This window comes from Ascaphus truei, chromosome 9 (assembly GCF_040206685.1).
Source record: "Ascaphus truei isolate aAscTru1 chromosome 9, aAscTru1.hap1, whole genome shotgun sequence".
Classification (NCBI taxonomy): domain Eukaryota; kingdom Metazoa; phylum Chordata; class Amphibia; order Anura; family Ascaphidae; genus Ascaphus; species Ascaphus truei.
This window is the reverse complement of record NC_134491.1, coordinates 3,274,820-3,300,830: the sequence shown is the minus strand read 5'-3', so window position 1 is coordinate 3,300,830 and position 26,011 is coordinate 3,274,820. Positions and strand designations below refer to the sequence as shown.

At 47.1% G+C, this 26,011-nt stretch overlaps 1 protein-coding gene across 4 annotated transcripts in view; it reads right to left on the bottom strand.

Annotated features, from left to right (window-relative positions):
• The window catches only part of NOVA1 (NOVA alternative splicing regulator 1), an 87,679-nt gene that overhangs the window by 23,285 nt on the left and 38,383 nt on the right, over positions 1-26,011 (bottom strand). For 3 of the 4 annotated variants that reach the window (XM_075613203.1, XM_075613206.1, XM_075613205.1), the window contains exons 3-4: positions 1,282-1,448; positions 100-171 (exon numbers count right to left, since the gene is read on the bottom strand). In XM_075613203.1, coding sequence (XP_075469318.1) covers positions 100-171; positions 1,282-1,448 — 239 coding nt within the window. The remainder of the gene's footprint in view (positions 1-99; positions 172-1,281; positions 1,449-26,011) is intronic. The other variant, XM_075613204.1, reaches the window with a different exon arrangement.

Genomic DNA, 26,011 nt, shown 5'->3' with positions numbered 1-26,011 from the left:
GGCCTCCGCCCCCTCCCCCGTGATGATGACACCTGGCATGTGGATGGAGCTGTGTTGCCCTATGGGGAGTAACATGGCGCATGGAGGATGATACTGTACCTGGCTGGCTCTGGAGATGGTCATGGGGTCGGATGAAGAGAGCTTGGTGGCTGGTGGTAATGATGAGAATGTCTGCAGAACAAAGCAGGGTCAGAAGCAGAATCCAATCAGCTCTAGTACCAATGTCACCCTTCCCTGCCAGAGGGGCCCTGCACGCCAATGTCACCATGGGGAGCAGAGCCCTGCAGGCCACTCTGGCACGGAAGGGGTTAAAAATAAATCAAAATAAATACGTTCCTGGGGAGAGCAGGGGTGAGAGGCGGATGGATGAGATCGGATTAGTGATAAAAATTTTAAAAAAATAAACATTTCAGATGGGAATTACAAAAATAAAAGACCCAAACCTAGCCAAATTCAGGAGTCAAAGCAAAGTCAACATGATCTGGATTATAAAGGGTTAAAGGAGCAGGGCTCCCTGACTCACCCACTCACCGCTGTATTGTTATTAGGGCCACTGGAGCCCAAATCTCTGATCGTGATTAGAGGGTGTCTCGCATTACGCAGGGGCTGCCGGCTCCTTCTGAGTTACAGGGATCCCATATATGAGACACTCAATTGTCTCATCATAGGATAGTCACACTGAGCCCATTCGTTTGTTATAAATCAGGGACTTTGCCAAATACGAACATGAAAGACAAGGCTTGTGGTTGACATTAAAATATAAACAGACTTAATCCATAATTGTTGCATGAACACTCCAAGAGGGACAAGCGTAGCCAATCAGAGCGCTCCATGACTGCTCCGGGTGTCTGGCAGGGTGATGGGGGAGATTCACTAACCTCCGATTCGGGATCCTGCTGTCGGAGGCTAGTGAATCCCGTCGAGTGATCTTTATGTAGTGTAGCATTCTGATTGGTTAATCTCACAACCCTGATCTATAATAATCAATGGTATTTTGACCCTAGGTAGTAACTGGGAGGTCACAGATTAACCCCTAAAACCCCCTCCTCTTGTGAAGAACACTGCACCCACAGGAGGATTTCTTGCTAAGCTGAACAGGACATTCATTACAAGGGTCGGTATTGCAATCGCTGTGCCATTGATGTCAGTGGGGTCTATTTATCACATAGGGCCCTTATTGCTTTATTATAGCGGAGGTACACGGAGTGCGCCTCCTTCTGCTCCCTGGACACTCTCTCGTATGTCTGTACCCTGCTGTCACATGGCGGAGCGGACATGTACCTGCTTGATGCGGTCGGGATTGACCGTAGTCTGCGGCTGCAGGATGCTGACCGGTTCGGTCTTGGCCACATTCTGCGGCATCTCCCGGATCTTCTCGGCGACAAACCCATGGACGGCATTAAGAGCTTCCACAGTACCCTGGATCAGACAGACCCGCTCGGTGGTACCTGCGGAGAGGAGGAGAAGCCACGTTGGGGACTTTCACTGCATCTCTGCAATGATTACAGCTGACAGAAGAGAAACAGCCATGTATTCCAGGCACAGCACGGACACTGCAAGGACTGCATGCGACTGTCATTACACACAGCCACGCACCGCCACACACACACACACAGCCATGCACCGCCACACACACACACACACACACACACAGCATGGACACTGCAAGGACTGCATGCGACTGTCATTACACACAGCCACGCACCGCCACACACACACACAGCCATGCACCGCCTCACACACACACAGCCATGCACCGCCTCACACACACACACACACAGCACGGACACTGCAAGGACTGCATGCGACTGTCATTACACACATCTGCGCACCGCCACACACACACAGCCACGCACCGCCACACACACAGCACGGACACTGCAAGGACTGCATGCGACTGTCATTACACACAGCCACGCACCGCCACACACACACACACAGCCATGCACCGCCACACACACACACACACACACACACAGCCACGCACCGCCACACACACAGCACGGACACTGCAAGGACTGCATGCGACTGTCATTACACACAGCCACGCACCGCCACACACACACACACACACACACACACACACACACACACACACACACACACACACACACAGCACGGACACTGCAAGGACTGCATGCGACTGTCATTACACACAGTCACGCACCGCCACACACACACACACAGCCACGCACCGCCACACACACACACACACAGCCATGCACCGCCACACACACACACAGCCACGCACCGCCACACACACACACACAGCCATGCACCGCCACACACACACACACAGCCATGCACCGCCACACACACACACACAGCCATGCACCGCCACACACACACACACAGCCATGCACCGCCACACACACACACACACACACACACACACACACACACACACACACAGCACGGACACTGCAAGGACTGCATGCGACTGTTATTACACACAGCCACGCACCGCGCCACACACACACACACACATACACACACAGCACGGACACTGCAAGGACTGCATGCGACTGTCATTACACACAGCCACGCACCGCCACACACACACAGCCACGCACCGCCACACACACACACACACACAGCCACGCACCGCCACACACACAGCACGGACACTGCAAGGACTGCATGCGACTGTCATTACACACATCCGCGCACCGCCACACACACACACACACACACACACACACACACACACACACACACACACACACACACACACACACACACACACACACACACACACACCACAGACACTGCAAGGACTGCATGCGACTGTCATTACACACATCCGCGCACCGCCACACACACACACACACACACACACACACACACACCACAGACACTGCAAGGACTGCATGCGACTGTCATTACACACAGCCGCGCACCGCCACACACACACACAGCCGCGCACCGCCACACACACAGCCATGCACCGCCAGACACACACACACACGCACAGCACGGACACTGCAAGGACTGCATGAGACTGTCATTACACACAGCCGTGCACCGCCACACACACACACACAGCCATGCACCGCCACACACACACACACACACACACACAGCCGCGCACCGCCGCGCACACACACAGCCGCGCACCGCCCCCCCCCCACACACACACACACACACCACAGACACTGCAAGGACTGCATGCGACTGTCATTACACACAGCCCGCGCACCGCCACACACACACAGCCGCGCACCGCCACACACACACAGCCGCGCACCGCCACACACACACACAGCCGCGCACCGCCACACACACACACACAGCCGCGCACCGCCACACACACACACACAGCCGCGCACCGCCACACACACACACACAGCCGCGCACCGCCACACACACACACAGCCGCGCACCGCCCCACCACACACACACACACACACACCACAGACATTGCAAGGACTGCATGCGACTGTCATTACACACAGCCACGCACCGCCACACACACACACAGCACGGACACTGCAAGGACTGCATGCGATTGTCATTACACACAGCAGCGCACCGCCACACACACACACACAGCCATGCACCGCCACACACACACACACACAGCACGGACACTGCAAGGACTGCATGTGATTCTGTCATTACACACAGCCACACACAGCCGCGCACCGCCACACACACACACACACAGCCGTGCACCGCTCCACACACACACACACACACAGCACGGACACTGCAAGGACTGCATGCGATTGTCATTACACACAGCAGCGCACCGCCACACACACACACACAGCCATGCACCGCCACACACACACAAACACAGCACGGACACTGCAAGGACTGCATGCGATTGTCATTACACACAGCCGCGCACCGCCACACACACACACACACACACAGCTGTGCACCGCTACACACACACACACACACACACACACACACACACACACACACACACACACACACACACACAGCCGTGCACCGCTACACACACACACACACACACACACACACACACACACACACACACACACACACACACACACACACACACACACACACACACACACACACACACACACCTGTGCATCCATGCACCCACGGACACTGTAAGGACTGCATGTGATTCTGTCATTACACACAGCTACGCACCGCCACATGCACACACACACAGCCGTGCACCGCTCCACACACACACACACACAACCGTGCACTGCCACACACAGACACACACAGCCATGCACCGCTACATACACACACTCACAGCCATTCACCGCTCCACACACACACACAAACACACAGCCATGCCCCGCTACACACACACATAGCATGGACACTGCAAGGACTGCATGCTACTCTGTCATTACACACAGCCATGCACCGCTACACACACACAGCCATGCACTGCTCCACACACACTCAGCCATACACGGCTTCACACACACACACACACACACACACACACACACACACACACACACACACACACACACACACACACACACACACACACAACACTTCACACACACTGAGCACGACACAATGTACACAGTCATGGCATTGCTCTAGACATACACACGTACACACACAAGTATACACTAAGCAGAACATACACATAGTAAGAACACATGCACACACATCTCTGCACACACACATATTGTCTTGTATTTGTCTACAAACAAACATACATACAATGATCAACCATCTATATATACAGTACACACATATAAAGAAACACACACTCACATATACAGAAATACACACACCCCAACAAATAAAAACAAACACAACTCTGCATTGTTGCCCACTATAATACAAAAACACCAATGAGAACACACACACACAATATGCAGAGCAATGCAGGGCTTTGTGTATGTATGTATGTATGTATGTATGTATGTATGTATATATATATATATATATATATATATACATATATATACACACACATACACACAGTCCTGCTTTGCTCTGCATATTGGTATAAACAAGAGACAATATAAGCGAAGATGAAGGGTTAATCTTGTACTTCCAGAAGAAGATATGTGTAAGGTACGGAAAGGTCATGTACAACTACCAAGAGATTTCTTGTTGGTGCAATAAAAGGAATCAGTACCTGGAGGGGATCGGTATACACATGCCTTTCCCAGTTACCAACTCTCCATTAGGTAAACCGTGCAGATCCAACTCTACAACAATGCATTACACACTATAAGAATAACACTCGATATAGGCTGTTTCGGTGCTTAGGAAGTTAGCACTTCCACTTCTAATCCATGGGCTAGTTAGCACCGGACTCCTGCATTATAAGACGCTGCGTGGCCTCTTAGTGATACCGAGATAAATACACACGTATGTAAAGATATAGAATCCAGCTCAGCGCAGAACCTAACATACAACATGAACCGGGGATCAGGGGGGTTAAGTGGAAAGGAATCAACGTTCAGATCTCCCCATTCCAAAGAACCCTAAAGTTTCAGCGCACCAGCAGCATGTGCCCAGGGATTTACATGCAGTGAAGGTAGAGATAACTACACAGATACAGAGTGATATAGGCAGCAAGATAGAGCACACACACAGATAAAGAGACAGATGTGAACAAAGAAGGATACATAGGTGTTGATAAATATATACAGTACATACATACATAGTATGGGGAGTATTGACATACAAGGATATAAGAAGATGTACAGTAAACAGATTTACATAAAAATGATAGACAAAGAGATACAGAGAAATGTGCGATGTATACATCTGCATAAATACAGTTACAGATAAATAACCGCACAGAGATATACCGGGGCACATAGGGCGGCCCTGTAATACACAGCGGTGAGCTGCACACCCGTGGGGCGACGTGTAATACACAGCGGTGAGCTCACGCCCGTGGGGCGACGTGTAATACACAGCGGTGAGCTGCACACCCGTGGGGCGACGTGTAATACACAGCGGTGAGCTGCACGCCCGTGGGGCGACGTGTAATACACAGCGGTGAGCTGCACGCCCGTGGGGCGACGTGTAATACACAGCGGTGAGCTGCACGCCCGTGGGGCGACGTGTAATACACAGCGGTGAGCTGCACACCCGTGGGGCGGCGTGTAATACACAGCGGTGAGCTGCACACCCGTGGGGCGACGTGTAATACACAGCAGTGAGCTGCACGCCCGTGGGGTGGCCCTGTAATACACAGCGGTGAGCTGCACACCCGTGGGGCGGCGTGTAATACACAGCGGTGAGCTGCACACCCGTGGGGCGACGTGTAATACACAGCGGTGAGCTCACGCCCGTGGGGCGGCGTGTAATACACAGCGGTGAGCTGCACACCCGTGGGGCGGCGTGTAATACACAGCGGTGAGCTGCACACCCGTGGGGCGACGTGTAATACACAGCGGTGAGCTCACGCCCGTGGGGCGACGTGTAATACACAGCGGTGAGCTGCACGCCCGTGGGGTGACGTGTTATACACAGCAGTGAGCTGCACGCCCGTGGGGTGGCCCTGTAATACACAGCGGTGAGCTGCACACCCGTGGGGCGGCGTGTAATACACAGCGGTGAGCTGCACACCCGTGGGGCGGCGTGTAATACACAGCGGTGAGCTGCACACCCGTGGGGCGACGTGAAATACACAGCGGTGAGCTCACGCCCGTGGGGCGACGTGTAATACACAGCGGTGAGCTGCACGCCCGTGGGGTGACGTGTTATACACAGCAGTGAGCTGCACGCCCGTGGGGTGGCCCTGTAATACACAGCGGTGAGCTGCACACCCGTGGGGCGGCGTGTAATACACAGCGGTGAGCTGCACACCCGTGGGGCGACGTGAAATACACAGCGGTGAGCTGCACACCCGTGGGGCGACGTGAAATACACAGCGGTGAGCTGCACACCCGTGGGGCGACATGTAATACACAGCAGTGAGCTGCACACCCGTGGGGCGACGTGTAATACACAGCAGTGAGCTGCACACCCGTGGGGCGACGTGTAATACACAGCGGTGAGCTCACGCCCGTGGGGCTGGCAGGGATATGGTTACCACGGTGATAACAATAAAAACGGTAAATCAACACAATGTGTTAAGATTTTTGTAATGTTTTAAAGCTTTCAGGCTTCATTAGTGTCTAAAAGCAGCAGCAGCAGCAGCAGCAGCAGCAGCAGCAGCAGCAGCAGCAGCAGCAGCAGCAGCAGCGGGGCCTTCCATCATCCCCACCGGCCTGGCACTATATTCCGTGCCCCATTACGCTGCTGCTACGCACAGCACTGAAGCCATTTTCCAATAAAACCCCCAAATATACCATGATAAGCATTTCCTGAGCCACCATATAAATCAATGCAAGAACCCGCACTAAAGTCACCGAGTGCAGACGGCGGGTGTGCAGGTCTCCCCCACACACATATATAACCATGCCAAGCTGCCACACAGACACATGCTGCACACCATAAAGAAAAAATATATCTCACAAACACATGGATTGTCTCCAAGCTGATACACAGAACAGGTGCAATGCCAGTCTGCCCCTCGCACACCCCCTGCCCGGCCCAAACCTTTATTTGTACACCCATCTGGTACAATGAGGCCAGCGCCACACTCCTCCTAACTATACACTACATTACAAAGGAGTGGTGGAGTGGTTAAAGCAGGGGTGGGCAACTCCAGTCCTCAAGGGCCACCACCAACAGGTCAGGTTTTCAGGGTATCTCTGCTTCAGCACAGGTGCTGCAGTATTCAACTGAGACACCTGTGCTGAAGCAGGGGAATTCTGAAAACCTTACCTGTTGTTGGTGGCCCTTGAGGACTGGAGTTGCCCACCCTTGGGTTAAGAGGTGTGATCTCAGACAAAGCAATGTATGTCCTGTACATACCATAGCTGTCAGGATTCCACCTCAGAGGTGGCTGCTCTCTGTGTATCTCCCATATGCCACTGTACAAGGACTGTCGAGTTGAAAGGTGCAACTATGTCATTAAAGCTGAATACAAACGTAAAGAAAATCTTTGTGTATAACCCCAATCACTGAAAGACTAGGAGGCCTAATTGTAATAATTAGCGGGTGAATGGAACGAGCTAATTGTTTTGAGTGGCTAATTGCGGGTGTGCTACTATCGCTGGGTGAAAACCCTATTTAGCGCACGTCTCCGCCATCAACCTCACAATGAGATTTTACCAGGTAAAAGAAGTGTTGTGTCGTATTTGTACGACTGTCAAAACATATGTATGAAACAAGCTACGTTTATCATGTCACATTTAATCTCTGACAACGGACAATACATCTCTGCCCTCAAGAGCTTACAATCTAAGTGTTTTGGGAGACGTGCTGAGACAGCAGGGGAACCGAGAGGCGGGTCCCAATTTGCAGGGTAATGAAACGATTCCTTAATAAAGTGAGGTTTTATTCTCAGAAGATGGGAAAGGGGAATTTTGGAGAACACAGATGCTATTTTTTTAAAGTCATTTCCTTAACCTTTTCACTGCCAAGGGGATTTGAAAAGACCTCAGACCTGAGAGATGAAAAGATTGTATATGCACATATATATATATATATATATATATTTTTTTTATTTTTTTATTTATTTGGATGATAATGTAAAAAAAAAAAATTACGTCCAGCAGGGCACGGGTTAATGCGTCTTACAACAAATCTGCACCATTAAACCCTGTTGGTTTAAACCCCTTTTGACGCGGCGTTTCCGACTGTTATAATCTGCCGAATGCCTTGATGATCCCAGATTGGGAGAGGAGAAAGGTTTGCTGCAGGATTACGCATAAACCGCCCCTGGAAGCAGCAACAGATTAAGGGAACGCAGTTTCAATATATATTAATGGCTTATAAAAGATAAACGTCCTCTCTGTGCAGAGGGTAGAAACGTGACCACGTTACAATATACAAGCGACCACAATTAAACCAAGGGTGCCAACTCAAGACCCCCCAACAGGTCAGGTTTTCAGACTATCTCTGCTTCAGCACAGGTGGCTCAGTCAGTGATTGAGCCACCTGTGCTGAAGCAGGGATATCCTTAAAACCTGACCTGTTGGGGGGTTCTTCAGAAGTTGGGAACCCCTGAATTAAACAATTAGTGGTGTCAACAAGCGCAACGGGGCAATGAACTCCTTGCTTACTAGAGGCATCTGAAACACAATGATCATTTGGAATACCCTTTCTTGGGGGGCATGATCCTAAACAGGCAGGTGCCACTGAAATAAATCAGTGAATTCAAGACTTTGGGGTTACATTTGGTGATTCACATCCTTCACCACTAGAGGGAAATGGCACACATCTTTTATATTGAAGCAAAAGGTGGCACTGTGTGCTCATTTGCATGTCATTTCCCAGAATCCCTTGCTGCAGTGGAAGCACTGTATGCTGGGCGATAATGGTGAAAGGCGGGGCTGCAGACCTGTCTAAGACATGCAAATGAGCATACAGTAATAGTTTCAATTGATATATATATATATATATATATATATACAGTGTTCGACAAACCTATACATTTGAACGCCCCGGGCGAGTGGATTTAACATCGTGGCGAGCTAATATTGGCCCAAGCAGCACACGTGTGGTACTAGGTGGCGAGTAGATTTTTTTGTTCGGCGAGTAGATTTTTTGGTGATTTGTCGACCACTGTATATATATAGATATATATATCTATATATATATAGATATATATACCATTACATTTTAAGTTCTGGTGGGTGAAAAAGGCAACAAAAAACCTCTACCGTTAGCATATAGCCAATAAAGAATATCACTTGTGAGCACATTCACATGTCTTAGACAGGTCTGCAACCCTGCCTTTCACCATTATCACCTAGCATACGGTGCTCCCACTGCAGCAAGGGATTCTGGGAAATTACATGCAAATAGGCACACAATGTGTCACCTTTTGCCTGGAATATACACACACACACACACACACACACACACACACACACACACACACACACACACACACACACACACACACACACACACACACACACACACACACACACACACACACACACACACACACACATATTTCTCGGTTAGATAGTTTTATGTAAATGACTGCTGTTTAGCTACACCTCTATAAAACAATGTACAGTAATGTCTCTTGCATCTACGTGTATGTATATAAATACTGTGTGTGTTTGCGTATATATTGCGTATATATATATAGTATATACAGTACATATATACATACACATGGATACAACAGACATTACATTGTTTATAGAGGTGTAGCTAAACAGCAGTCATTTACATAAAACTATTTAACACAGAAATTAATAGAATGAATCGACACTTCTGGCAGTTAGGGGGTATAAATGGCTAATCAGTATATACGCGAAGTTTTGGAATATTGGACCGTATCTAACCACTGATCTACGACAGGAAGTTCAGACATGACTGCTGGGAGCCAAGACCATGTAGGTGTTTTATTTTGACCAGTGGATTGAAGGGTTAACTCGCTCTATCCCTCATGATCCGTCCTATATTTGTAGGTTCTGTAGCCTGCTGTGGAATGCAAAACCGTGGGGAGTTTCGGGGCCTTAGTTTAAGCTGCAGAGAGAGAGGAGGCAGCTGTTCTGTCCTAAGCAATCATCACAGCTATTAAAATAAGGGGCTGCTCCGTATCTGCAGGACGCAGGCCTCTTGCACGGCCTCACTAATTGTCAGTTCTTCTGCAGTGGGAGCATGTGGATGACCTGTAATCTCTTCACACTGCAGTCACTTTCATGAACACATTTTGAAACAAATGTATGTAACCACGTTCTCTCTGTGGCAGTAATTCGGTTGCTGAATGTTAGTGCATTGCAGCCTCTCTTTACTTGTGGGCCACATTTAAATGGCTGACACCACGATGTTCACCTTTCCTTCGTCAAAATCACTCAGGTTTTTGTGTCACAGATCACACTATTGCATACTGTATGTGTTGCATGAGAAGCATAAAAAGAGACATTTCAGGGTCTGTTTTTTTTCAGTGCTGCAAATTTAGACTGTGTGATCCTGTCCCCGATACACTGCAGTCAGGACGTCACCCTACATTAGATATAAACCCAGGACTGTCTGAGCCTGTCCCTGATACTCTGCAGTCAGGACGTCACCCTACATTAGATATAAACCCAGGACTGTCTGAGCCTGTCCCTGATACACTGCAGTCAGGACGTCACCCTACATTAGATATAAACCCAGGACTGTCTGAACCTGTCCCTGATACTCTGCAGTCAGGAGGTCACCCTTACAGAGAGAGGCTGTGTCTGTTTGAGCTCCCACTAGGGGCTCAGCGTGGCCTCAGACCCAGGAGGGGGTGGTGGTGCTGGGGCAGGTGAACCTGGGAACCCCAGGGGCTGTGGCCTGGATGTTACTGACACTGAGGATCTTTTGCAAACGGAAAGAGAATTGAGGAGAATTCAGAGAGAAAAGACGAGAGAGAAAGAGATTGCTGAGCAGGAAGGAATGGAGGAAGAGACACAGGAACAGGTGAGGTGCTGGTTCTGTCCGGGGAAAGTAACATACAAACCCAGAGCAGTAAATCCCAGCAGCAAAGTAATGTTATAACTGAAGGCAAAAAAAGAAAAGAGAGGCTGAGCTGGAAAAGAGGAGGCGGCAAGAGATTGCAGGCAGACAAACAAGCCTTATAGCAAAGTGCCCAAACCCAATGCAGAGGCTGAATGTGCCAAGGGAAGAGAGGCTGGGAGTCCTCAGCACATGGAAACTGAGGCTGATAGCCTCCTACATGAGCGGATTGCAGCAGGAGTCAGTCAGGAGGCAAACACAGGTACACTGCAGACAGCAGCGGAGGCAGAAACAAAGCAGTGAGTAGCAGTCCTGAGTGGAAGTCTTTTGAGGCCACAGCGATATCTAAGCCTGAGACTGTGATAGTGAATATTATCTTTGACCACGAATCTATCCCAGTGGCTGACATTGAGTTCTGGCTGAAGCGCCAGTGTGACATCCTCAAAGGGCCAAGGAAACTCTACAATGGTGAATACTGGAATGGAGTATATCAGTTTGAGGTGAAACTGGTGTGTGCAGACAACACTGTGACACACTTACCAAACTTCCTATACATTGGAAATGAAAGAGGAAGGTGTTTCTACCGTGGGCAGCCCAAATGTTGCTTTAAGTGTGGATCCAGATCACACTTTTCATCAGGGTGTAACAAGATCAGATGCAGCCTATGCAAAGAATTGGGGCACCACCGAAATGAATGTAAGAACAACATTTTGTGCAACTTATGCTCAAGAAGTGGGCATTCATACAATGTGTGTCCCCATGCCCAACACAATCAAGCACAAGAGTATGTTCTGCAGCACCCTACAACAGAGGTGGACAAAGACCTGCACTCCGAGGCACAGATGCCAGCTGCAGAGAGGAGGGACTCCATGAGTTTGCGTCCGATTGAGGAGGTTTTAAAGGAAATCCGCAGTCAAATCACAGTAGAAAGAGAGGACACCAGAAGTAATCCCCTCCCTTCTCAGACCGCACAGAACAAAGACTCCCAAGAGGGACCAGTGCACCAGGAGAGGCGTGATATGGAGATGCCCCTTGAAAGCACAAAAGAACAAAGCCAGAAGGCACTCCCTGCTCCAGAAAATCTAGAAGCAGTGGCTGATGATGAGGAAGCAGGGGGATCCACATGGGAGGTTCAGAAGTCCCGGAAGAAAACTCCCATAGCTGCAAAGCCAGCAAGTAAGGACAACCCTCGTGCAGTTGAGCTTGTCCAAGAATGACATTTTTTTTACCTTACTGCAGTGATTGACCGCCTAAAGATACGGAACATGTTTCAGCCATTACAAAAATCCTGGGCTGATAGGGTGGAAGATCAGGAAGAAGAGGAACAGCAGGAAAAAGAGAAACAGAGTATCCACGAAGCCCCAGATGCAGAAGCAACGAGGAATTCCCAGGAGGAACCATCTCCTCAAAACATCAACAGGATGGAGGTGGAACAACCCGCAGGATCCACTGTCATAGGTACAACCATTACCCCAAAGACGGACAGTAAAAGTGATAAAACTATAGCTTCACAGGATGTGGGGATGAGGCCGCCTTCCAACAAAAGAGGGTCATCGCCTGGCAAAGGGAGAACGAAAGAGAAAAAAAAGCACAAATAGAGGACATGTGGAGTGTAACAACATCAACTCAGAATGACGCATCCCTCCCTCACCCCTCTAAAAGAAGGGTCTCTAAATGTTAATTCCATAAAAACCAGGAAGAGACGATCGCTGGCATATAACGCTTTCAAGGACCTAGACTTTGACATTTTATTCCTGCAGGAAACCAGACTCTCGTCCCTGAGGGAAATTTTGGCAGTTTCCGCGGAATGGACAAGCGGTGCATCTTTTTGGTCCTACGGCCCTGACCTGTGTGATGGGGTGGGGTTTCTATTCAAGGGATATGACTTCCAGCGTGAAAAAATGATTGACTTGAGCCCAGGCCGATGTCTTATCCTAGATGTGTCATTCCAGAATGTAAAGCACAGATTAATTAATGTGTATGGCTACCAAACGAAAAACAAATAAGGGATTTGTTTGGTTTGGTTAAACCTTTTTTATTTACATCCAAATGTCTTGTTCTAGGGGGTGATTTTAATTGTGTGACCTCGAATCTAGACCGTGGCAGCGGTAGAGAAGTATTGGAATATGATATAGTGTTCCTAAATGATATGTGTAAACAGGCTAATTTAAGTGATGTTTATAGATTTCACAACCCAAATACTCCAGGATACACATATGTATGTGGGGAGAGAAAAACCAGAAAAGACAGGTTATATGTTAGGAGCAATGTAAATACTGCCAGCTGCAGATTATCACCTGTAGAATATTCTGACCATGCTATTCTACAGATAACCCTACACTTAGACTCCTGTGTGATTCTAGGTCGCAGTGTTTGGAAGCTGAACTCCTCCATGTTACAGGAGGAGACTGTAAGAGAAGGTTTCCTGCAGTTCTTCAAGGACTGCGTATCCACACAAGTTCTGTATCCCAATATAGTGCATTGGTGGGAGGTCACTAAAAAAGACATTAAAAGATTTTTTAAGAAAACCTCAGGTCTAACAAACCAGGCGAGGTACAAGAAATATTTGGCCCTCCGTTCTAAATTGCTGCAATTATATACGAGAATGCAGAATGGTCAAGAAGTGAATTCTGAGCAGTATAGGTGTGTTAAGGAAAGTATGAGGTTATTACAATATGAACGGTTATCCTCTTTAACAAATGAGAAGCATTTTGGTGGCTGTGGGATTTATTCTCCAGATCCCTTTGAAAATTGTAAAACCAGAACTAAAAAGAAGGTTATATGTGGCCTAAAAGATGCACAGGGTGTGTGTGTAACTAGTAAAGATGAGATGCTTAACGTTGTCTCTGAATACTATGCAGGGTTTTTTTTTTAGCAAAAAACCTATTGATCCTGTAGAAATGGGCAATTATCTGGGATCTATTAACGTCCCATCAGTTTCTGAGGATGACCTGATAGGCTTAGACTCCCCAATCACAGCAAGGGACGTGTCTAACGCAATTAATACCCTCTCAGGTAATAAAAACCCCGGGGCAGATGGAATCACTGCTGAATTTTATAAAGTTTTCCGTGAGGTTTTAGCTGAAATATTGGCAAACGTTTATAATGCTTCTCTGGGAGGGATAGGTCTCTCTCACTCCCAGCGTGAATCCCTGTTAACCTTATTATATAAGAAAGGGGATCCGAAAGAATTAAAAAGTTGGCGACCAATAGCCTTACTAAACAACGATTATAAAATCTTAGCGAAGATCCTTATCGGATGAGTAACATTGCTGAGAAGGTGATCACGAGTTCCCAATCCTGTGCCATTAAAGGAAGGAACACCGCTAATAACTTAATTAACATCAGGGAGATGTTTGAGATGGGCAGGAATGGAGGTCTGTCGGGGTATCTGTTAAATCTTGATCAGGGCAAAGCCTTCGATAGGGTGGATCATGCTCTGGAAAGATATGGTTTCCCAGATACCTTTGTGAAGAAACTGGCTCTGCTGTATGAAGGAGCTTATGGAAGACCGGTCATTAATGGCTGGGTAGGGGAATATTTTCCCATAAAGTCGGGTGTTAGACAGGGCTGCCCGCTGAGCCCCCTATTATACATTTTCTCCATAGACCCCTTTTTAAGACACCTGGAGCAGAATAGTCACATCCAAGCCGTACCCTGTGAGGGTTCCCAACGCGAGGGGCGAGTTAAGTGCCAGGCGTATGAAGACGACGTTTGTATTTATGTTGCCTCAAAAAGCTCATTTGAAGGTATTAACCAGGAAATAAATAAATACTCAAATGTTTCCAACTCCCTGGTGAATCAGGATAAGTCTGTGGCCTGCTGGTTAGGAAAAGAGGAAACCCCCTTTAGTCTACCTGAGGATATTCAGATAGACAATGCCTCTTTTAAAGTTTTAGGGATTTATTTTGGAAAAGAGAATTATGGTGTTCACAACTGGAAGGAGAAACGGAACATCTGTAAGGTAAAGGTAGAACGGTGGAAGAAGTGGAAAATCTCTTTTAGAGAAAAAGTTAAAATGATTAAGATCTTTTTGATACCTAATTTTGTGTATTTAAGTTTGGTATTTCCTCCCCCTGCTGAAATTATTGTTACTTTATACTGCTGCGGCCGAGTTTATTCGAGCATTTGCCCGTTCTCGGCCGCAGCAGTAACCTGGCGCGCGCCGGAGGGTGACGGGCGCGCGCCGAAGCAGCGGAAGAGCGCCCTCCGATCGGGGCGCTCTCCCTACCGCTGCCGGGTCCGCCGGGTCCCCCGGAACCCCCTGCCGCCGTCCCCCACATCGCGGGACACCAGGGCTCCCTCGGGGAGCCCTGGACGCGCGTGCAGGGGGCGCAGGCTCCCGATGACGCGTGACCGCGCGCACGCCGAGGGGCGGCCACTAGCAAGCCGGGAAATCTCCCGGCTTGCGGATCTGGCCGTAGTGCGATTAAGTGTGTCGCCAGTGTATAGCCTTTTTTTCCAACTGCTCTGGGGAAATCGTTTGAACGTGTTAAAGTGAGACATTACCTATTTGCCAAGAGAGAAAGGCGGTTTGGGAATGGTGAACCCTGTATTATTTTTTTTCTCTCATTTTTTTTTGTTTTAATTTGCAGAATTTTCTCAACAGAGATGCCCAGTTTTGGCATATATATTTTAGGAAGTGGGTGTCCCCCCTTGAAAACTGGAATATAGAGGATGTACACAGGGTTACACAGGGTTACAGCGAACCCAATAGGTAGGAGAATAGGATACAAGCCGCGTACTGTTGATCTGCATGGACCGCATGGACCGCCACTCCTGCGTGACGTCACCTCTGGTTATAGCAATGTTCGGTATGAGTGGACGGGCTGTGTATGTGAGCTTTTGTATTTGACAGAGAGGATACTCTGTGGCAGAAATGATTGGATATTATGTGGCCAGATTATCATTTATTAGACCATATGTTGAATGACGGTTTTCGGAATCCACATTGATAGTTTCAATTTTCAATTTTCTTCCTGGAGGTATATACTCTGTTTGCTGTTTTAGGTTGTATATACTCTGATATAACTATACCATGGAGCAGCCTCTGATCATTACAAGCTGTTAATCTGTATTTTATGAGGCATAATCTATACAGCAGGGATTTCCTGGCAAATCCTGGGATATACACTTATTCCAATAGGGGAAACCCATGGTTTGGAAAAGGTTGTATTTCGGCAACACTCACTACAAGTTTGCCATATATAAACAGCTCAAAACCATTATTTATCTGCATTTAAAGTGTATTAACACTCCCACTGAAAACAGATAGTGGATACCGAATGACCGCAGGAGAGAGAAGGGATCTTTTTGACTACTGGTTCTATTATAGCTTATCAGTAACCAATACCCTCTTTTCTCCACACCTCCTCCGTGGGGAATTTTTTACAATTTGAACCATTTATTGTGTAATAATATATGTAATAAAACTATTTTGTTTTTGTCGCTCAAAAAGAGGAAACCCCCTTTAGTCTACCTGAGGATATTCAGATAGACAATGCCTCTTTTAAAGTTTTAGGGATTTATTTTGGAAAAGAGAATTATGGTGTTCACAACTGTAAGGAGAAACGGAACATCTGTAAGGTAAAGGTAGAACGGTGGAAGAAGTGGAAATTCTCTTTTAGAGAAAAATTTAAAATGATTAAGATCTTTTTGATACCTATTTTTGTGTATTTAAGTTTTGTATTTCCTCCCCCTGCTGAAATTACTGTTACTTAATATAGCCTTTTTTTCCAGTTGCTCTGGGGAAATCGTTTGAACATGTTAAAGCGAGACATTACTTATTTGCCGAGAGAGAAAGGCGGTTTGGGAATGGTGAACCCTGTATTATTTTTTTCTCTCATTTTTGTATGTTTTAATTTGCAGAATTTTCTCAACAGAGATGATCAGTTTTGGCATATATATATTAGGAAGTGAGTGTCCCCCCTTAAAAACTGGCTAGATGGCAAACCTGTTAAAAGAATTATTATAAAAGATGTATATATGCCAGAATATATGAGGATTATGTACAATTTCTTAAATATATAAAATAACTGCTCTGGAAATTACTTCTGTTCCCAGGAATAAACTGTACTGGGTAGTATTGAGCAGAATATGTGTCTCACAATTAGATCTGAAACACTGTGATATAGAGGACCAGAAAGAGGCCTTACAGAATCTATTAGACCCGAGGATCCCTCTTGGGGTTCAGGAAACCGTCTGGTTGACTTTCCATGGGCGTCTTTATGTAAGAGCAAATTTAAAATATAAAAACATAGCGGATAGGAACTGCCCCCGAGGTTCCTGTGCTGGGATCTTGGAGACGATGGAGCACCTCCTCCTGGAGTGCCCCTACGCAGTGGAGATGTGGGAAGGCATGGCCGCCTCATTACGGATCCCAGAATTAAAGGGTCAAAGCTATTGTGATATAGTATATGGTGTGTTTAGGGATCACTTGCAGGGTTACAGCGGGAGCACAGTGGTGTTAATCAATGCACTTGTGAAATACAGGTTGTGGATCACCCGCAGTCTCCTCTCCACAGAAAAGGTTCTTGTGCCTGTTACCTGTGCAGTTGAACAGGTTATAGAGCAGGTAAAGAAAATAAAGCAGGGGGAGAGAGACAGGTGGGATACGAAATCCTGGGAGAGAAGAAGAGCGGGCGTTCAGATATAAGTGTGGAAATATTTTCTGTATACAGTGTATATATTCTGGAAAAATTGCATATTTTAATTTAAGTTTGTTGCTTTTGTATTGATATGTTTGTAAATATGTTTTGTTTTTTATAAATAAAAAATACCCTACATTAGATATAAACCCAGGACTGTCTGACCCGGTCACTGATACTCTGCAGTTAGGACGTCGCCCTACATAAGATATAAACCCAGGACTGTCTGAACCTGTCCCTGATACTCTGCAGTCAGGAGGTCACCCTTGCAGAGAGAGGCTGTGTCTGTTTGAGCTCCCACTAGGGGCTCAGCATGGCCTCAGACCCAGGAGGGGGTGGTGGTGCTGGGGCAGGTGAACCTGGGAACCCCAGGGGCTGTGGCCTGGATGTTACTGACACTGAGGATCTTTTGCAAACGGAAAGAGAATTCAGGAGAATTCAGAGAGAAAAGACGAGAGAGAAAGAGATTGCTGAGCAGGAAGGAATGGAGGAAGAGACACAGAGAACAGGGGAGGTGCTGGTTGTGACCGGGGTAAATAACATAGAGCAGTAAATCCCAGCAGCAAAGTAATGTTATAACATAGAGCAAAAAGAAAAGCGGCTGAGCTGGAAAAGAGTGCAGGCACGCAGCCAGAGAGAGCAGGCACGCAGCCAGAGAGAGCAGGCACGCAGCCAGAGAGAGCAGACACGCAGCCAGAGAGAGCAGGCGGGCGGCAAGTGTGAGCAGACGCTCAGCAAGAGAGAGCAGCCGGACAAACAAGCCTTCTAGCAAAGTACCCAAACCTAATGCAGAGGCTGAATGTGACAAGAAAAGGGAGGCTGAGAATCCTCAGCACATGGAAACTGAGGCTGATCGCCTCCTACATGAGGGGATTGCAACAGGAGTCAGATACATTACAAACATCAGTTGAAGAACAAACCAAAGAAAAAGACCCTGGGAACTTTCGTCTTGCTCAGAGCCCATTGCTATAAACACAATGGAGCTGAACTGTGAGCCGGAAAAGGGTAAGGCCGTGTTTATAGTGCCGGCGACGCGACCAATGACGTCACCCGTCGCCACTGGCAAAAGTTGAACTTTAGTTTTGAGCGACGTCGCTGGCGACAAGGCCAGTGACGTCACGAAGGGGGAGGGCAGAGTGCAATAGGCGCTCTGTGATTGGTTTAGAGGCAGTCACATGTGGCGACTGTCTCTAAAAAAAATCAAATAACACTGACTGCAACATTTTTGGTCACTCCATCGCGCCCACTATAAGCGCTTGCGACGGATTCAATGTATTTGTTTTGGAGCAACGTTGCGTCGCAGTCGCCAGGCACTATAAGCACAGCCTTACTCCCTGAGAGAAACACACACCACACAGCTACCTAGAACCAGCACTGATAACCTGGAACACGTTTCAGCTGCTGGGAAACACACAGAGGCTGCAGAGGAAATCTCCCTGAGACAGGTAAATGGGATCAGCTCTGCAATCAGCACTGATAGCCTGGAACAACTTCCAGCTGCTGGGGGCTGACTGTCAGGAAAAGACAGAACCAGTGAAACACTCTGATTCACAGCAAAATGCATGGGAATCACATAAAGGTTTGAGATTCTTTCCAACTAAGCCCATAAGTGCCTGATATTGAGTATATATTGGCTCAGTGAGTAAAGACACTGACTGGCACTGAGTTTGAAGCAGGGGAGCCTGGTTCAATTCCCGGTGTCGGCTCCTTGTGACCTTGGGCAAGTCACTTTATCTCCTTGTGCCTCAGGCACCAAAAACATAGATTGTAAGCTCCACGGGGCAGGGACCTGTGTCTGCAAAATGTCTCTGTAAAGCGCTACGTAAAACTATCAGCGCTATACAAGAACATGCTATTATTATTATTATTATTATTATTATCAGTTTGAAGTGAAAAGTGCATGTGCAGATAACACTGACACACTTGCCAAACTTCCTATACATTGGAAATGAAAGAGGAAGATGTTTTTACCGTGGACAGCCCAAATGCTGCTTTAAGTGCAAATCCAGATCACACTTTTAATCAGGATGTAACATGATCAGATGCAGCCTATGCAAAGATTTGAGGCACCATTGAAATGAATGCAATAATAATATTCTGTGTAATTTGTGCTCAAAAAGTAGGCATTCATACAACATCTGTTCCCATGGCCAGCACAATCAAGCACAAAAGTATGTTCTGCAGCATCCTGCAACTGCTACAGCTACAGAAAGGAGGGAATCCATGGGCTTGCTTCCAATTGAGGACATTTTAAGTGAAATCCGCAATTGGATTACAGTGGAAAGAGAGGACCCAAGAGGTAATCCACTCCCTCAGAGTCCAGCAAACAAAAACTCCCAAGAGGGATCAGTACACAATGAGATACAACATACTCTTGACATCGCAATGAAACAAAGTCAGAAATCTCTCCCTGCTCCAGAAAATCTAGAAACAGCGGGTGATGGTGAGGAAGAAGGAGGATCCACATGGGAGGTTCAGGAAGAAAACTCTCATAACTGCAAAGTCTGCAAATAAGAGTGAACAACATGTTTCAACCACTACAAAAGTCCAGAGCTAATAGGGTGGAAGATGATGATGAAGAAGAAGAGGAACAGCAGGAAACAGAGGAGCTGAGTACCAATGAAACCCCTCTTGCATAAGCAACAATGAATACCTAGGAGGCATCATCTTCTCCTAGCATCAGCAGTAGGGAGGTGGACCAGCCCTTAGGATCCATTGTTTATAGGTATAACAGTCACCAAAAAGACAGATGGCAAAATCGAAAAAACGATCGATTCACAGAACGTGAAGATGAGGCCGTCTTCAAACAAAAGCGGGTCATCACCTGGTAAAGGGAGAACTAGGGACAAGAAGAAGCACAAATAGATGACATTTGGAAGTCAATAACAACTTCTCAGAATGACACATCCCTCCTTCACCCTCTAAGAGTAGGGTCTTTAAATGTTAACTCAATAAAAGCCAGATAAAGGCAATCACTGGCATACTGTATACAGTAGCGCTTTTTAAGGACTTTAACTATTCTACAAATAACTCTGCACTTAGACCCCTCTGTGATTCTAGGTCGCAGTGTTTGGAAGCTGAACTCTTCCATGTTACAGGAGGAGACTGTAAGAGAAGTTTTCCATCAGTTCTCAGAGGACTGTATGTCCACACAAATACTTGAGAAGGCAGACCCCAGTTTTTGTGTTATCGTAATTACACATCGCCTTACATCTCTTTCCAATCTTCCTGTCTCCTGTGCGGTCCTGTGCCCCCAACCTTGAACTCAAGCCCTCGTTCCTCGTCTCTAGAGCTCCTACACCCAGTCAGAAGAGAACCTATCTAGTACTATCATAGCAGCACTGTGGTGGTATTCATTCCCGGGATGTCTGTTTGAGCCAGCCATGGCAGCCAGACGTTTTGAAATTTATTGCCAGCGTCATTAACCAGACTTGTTAACTGTTCCATCTGGCACACAAACCAAATTCTGTTCCTAATTTTGGCCAATGAGGGAATCTACTTTTGTTTCCATAATGCTACGATCTTGCACCTTGTTGCTGTTGCGAAGTGGGCAATTAGTTTGTTTTCAACTCTGGCTAATCCCTGTGTTGGCCTATTTAACAGAAATAGCCGAGATCCATAGGAATTTCGAGGCCCAAAAATCCTCTGGAGCCAATCTTTAATTTGTTCCCATAAAGGTACCACCCGAGGGCAGGACCACAGCATATGCAACAAGTCTGCCAGCTCTCCACATTGTTTGGGGCACAATGGGGAGTAACCTGGAACAAATTTTGATAACTTTAGCAGAGTGAGATACCACCTCATAAGGACCTTATATGCGTTCTCCTTTAACGTTGTGCAAATTGAAGTCTTTGCCGCTGCCATGAAAATCCCTTCCCACTCTTCCTCCTGTAGCACATCTCCTAAATCTGATTCCCATTGGGACATATATTGCATTTTACGAGAGTAGTCCACTACAGAACAGGTCACTTCCTTGTACATTTGAGAGGTTAGTCCCCTGGTGCCTGTTTCCAAAATACAGAGCTTCTCAAAATTTGTCAATGAGGGACAGGGAATACATTTATTATAAAATGCTCGAATCTGGAGGTATCTAAAAAAATCAGAGTTGGGGATGTCTTTGTCTGACTTAATTTGTTCAAAAGTTTTAATGTTATTCCTACCCTCCAGATCCTTAAGTCTACTGAACCCTTTCTGGATCCAAACCAGTGGTAGGATAAAAAAATGTAACAACCGGTTCTTACCTGGGCGGCTTGCGGCGTCTAACAGCATCTCCCGGCATCTAATTTAGATTCCTGAAATATTCGGATTCCTCCGAATCTGCGCTGCTAGTGGCTTCATGCATAAGGCAAACAATAAAGGTGAAAGCGGACAACCCTGTCTTGTGCCACTCTTAATTCGGAAAATATCTGAGGGGAAGCCCTGGTGTGACCCTCGCAGCCGGATTTGAATACAGTGCTGTGACTGCCTGTAAAATTCTACCCCCAAAACCAAATGCCCCAAGCGTAGCTCTTAAATAAGGCCAGTCTATTCTATCAAAAGCTTTCTCGGCGTCCAGACTTAACGCCATTACTTGAATCTGCTTATTTTTGGCCACTTCTATTCAATCAACAATTCGTCTGGTATTGTCCGCAGCCTGCCTATGCTTAATAAATCCCACTTGATCTGGGTGAATTAATCTAGGCAGGATATGACTCAATCTATTAGCTAGCATTTTAGAATATATTTTGATATCAGAGTTTATGAAAGCTATTGGTCTATAGCTTTTGCAATTTGTTGGATCATTTCCTGGTTTGTAAATCAGGGAGATTGACGCCTGGAGCAAATGTTCCGGGAATGATACACCCACAAGCACTGCATTGAACATGCGGAGAAGATGGGGGGCTAACAATTTGACAAATTTCTTATAGTAAAGATTGGAGAATCCATCAGGGCCTGGCGCTTTCAACTGTTTAATAACTTGCAGTAATTCTTCAATAGTAAAGTCTTTTTGTAACTCCTCTCTCTCCCCCCTGCTCAATCTGGGAAGGTCTGACTCTACCAGAAAGTTCTTCAATGCCTGACTGGTGTTTACGTTATGTGTGACCTTTTCTCTGTTATATAGATTTTCATAATACTGTTCTTAAACTTTTCTACGATAAGTTTAGGATTGCAGGTCACCGTTCCTGTCTTCAAACGAATTGCATGTATATTAAAATTAGTCGGTCTATTCCCAAAAAGGTAATTTAAAGGTACAGCTCAAACCCGTTATAGCGCGATCCGCTAAACACGGATTCGCTTATAGCGCGGTATGAGCGTGGTGCCCGCTTTTGTAAAAGCAAAATGTAAAAGCTTTATTGCGGACGGACGGACACAATACTCTCCGGCACATCACATCCCATCCCCCCGTCCTGCACATCAACCCTTCCTGCACATCACCCCCCCCCAGCCTGCACATCCCCTGCCTGCATATCACATCACCCTGCCTGCACATCACTCCCCCAGCCGGAACATCACCCCTTCCTGCACATCACCCCCCCTCCAGCCTGCACCTCACCCCCCCCCCCTGCACATCACATCCCACCCCCCCCCTGCCCATCACATCCCCCCTTCCTGTACATCAACCCTTCCTGCACATCACCCCCCCCTGCCTGCACATCCCCCCTGCCTGCACATCACTCCCCCAGCCTGAACATCACCCCTTCCTGCACATCAACCCCCCTCCAGCCTGCACCTCACCCCCCCCTGCACATCACATCCCACCCTCCCTGCCCATCACATCCCCCCTTCCTGTACATCACATCACCTGCCTGCACATCACCCCACTGCACATCCCATCCCCCCCTGCCCATCACATCCCCCCTTCCTGCACATCACCACACACACACACACACATCTCCCTCTTTCCCTCCCTGTACCTCCGCTGGGGAGGGAAGAGAGAAGGGAGCTAGTTCCTGGCCAGGGACTCACTCAAACAGCTGACATCCCGGCCCAGACTCCGTGAGATCCTCCCCGCCCTCTCGCAGACTCACAGCTTCTCTGCACAGATCAGCTGCTGCTGTGGGTAAGTGCCTGGGGGGAGGGAGGGGGGGGGCGATGCGACGCCGGCTTCAGGGAGAGCTGGGAGAGTTATCCCAGCTCTCCCCCTCTGGCGGATGCGGAACACGTGGTCGCCGTGGCCATTTTTTTTAAAATCTCGATCCCGGTTATAACCCGGTCGTATCGGGTGGACACCGAGGACCGCGTTATAACGGGGTTCAGCTGTATAAGCCAGAAAACAAATATGTTTTCAAATGTTTTGAACTCCCTGGTGAATCAGGATAAGTCTGTAGCTTGTTGGTTGGGAAAGAAAGAAAACCCTTTTAGCCTACCAGAGGATATTCAGATAGGCAAAGCCTCTCGAGGTTTTGCCTATTTATTTTGGAAGAAAAAAAATCTCCAAAGTAAAGGGAGAACGGTGGAAAAAATGGAAATTCTCTTTTAGAGACAAAGTTGAAATGATTATGACATTCTTGATTTCTATTTAAGTTTTGTATTTCCTCCTCCTGCGGAAGTTACTATTACATTATATAGCCTTCTTTTCAGTTGCTCTGGGGAAATCGTTTAAATGTGTTAAAGAGCGATAATAGGAGTCCGTGCCGCAAACACTGTCATCCTCTCTCTATCGGTCTGATGCTCCACCAATGAAATTGCGCGCAGCTACCTCGCGTGGCCTCTACGCGGTTTGCACATGCGTAAAGGTCATGTGAGGTTGCTGCGCACAATTTCATTGGTGGAGCATCAGACCGGTAGAGAGAGGATATCGAGCTCAGCTGACGGTTTTTCGGTCCGGAACCCTATCTTCTAAACCAGTGGCTGATCATCTGGATCTCCCGATCCCTCCTCCCATCTAATACAAGCACACATTGAAAGTTTTGTCTTGCAATGTATATGACTGATTTTATCATGCAGTCCATTTGAGGACTTGTTAAAATACATATCCTAATACCATACTGTTTCTCAGTGCGCTCTCTGCCTCTCCCCTTAGGGGAGCTCACTCTATAGGAGATTCTGGAGTACTCCTGCAGACAGCTGCACGAGAATCACAGCTTACATGACATTTATAGGACAGCACCAGCGTGGATTGTCTACATCTTTGTGTTGAAGAGAGACATCACTTATTTGTCCAGAGAGAAAAGAGGTTTAGGAATGGTGAACGCTGAATTCTTTTTTTCACTCATTTTTGTACGTTTTAATTTGCAGATTTTTCTTAATAGAGATGACCAGATATGGTATGTTTTTTTTTTCTAAGAAATGGGTGTCACCCGTTAAAGGCTGGTAGAAATATCAAAATAATTATTGTGAGAGGCATTTACATGCCAGAACATATGAAGATCACCTGCAAATTTTAAAATAAGTGTAAGGTCACAGTTTCGGAAGCTACTTCTGTTCCCAGGAAAAAACTCTACGGGGTGGTATTGACTAGGGTATGTGTCCAAACGTTGGATCTGAAACAGTAGAGGTATACAGTGTGGTATAGAGGACTAGAAAGAAGCCTTGCGAAATCTGCTAGACCCAAGAGTCCCTTTTAGGATTCAGGATACTCTCTGGTTGGCCTTCCATGGGTGTTTGTACGTAAGGACAAACCTCAAATATAAAATCATTGATGGCAGGAACTGCCCCAGGGATTCCTGTGCTGGGATCTTGGAGATGATGGAGCACCTCCTCCTGGAGTGCCCCTACGCAGTAGAGATGTGGGAGAGTATGGCTGCCTCCTTACGTAATTAAAATGCCAAATTTATAAAGAAGTGGTGTATGGTTTGTTTGGAGGCCACTTGAGGCGTTACAGTGGGAGCACAGTGATGTTAATTAATGGTCTGGTTATGTACAGGTTGTGGATCTTCTTCTCTTCACAGAAAGGGTTCTCGTGCCTGTAACCT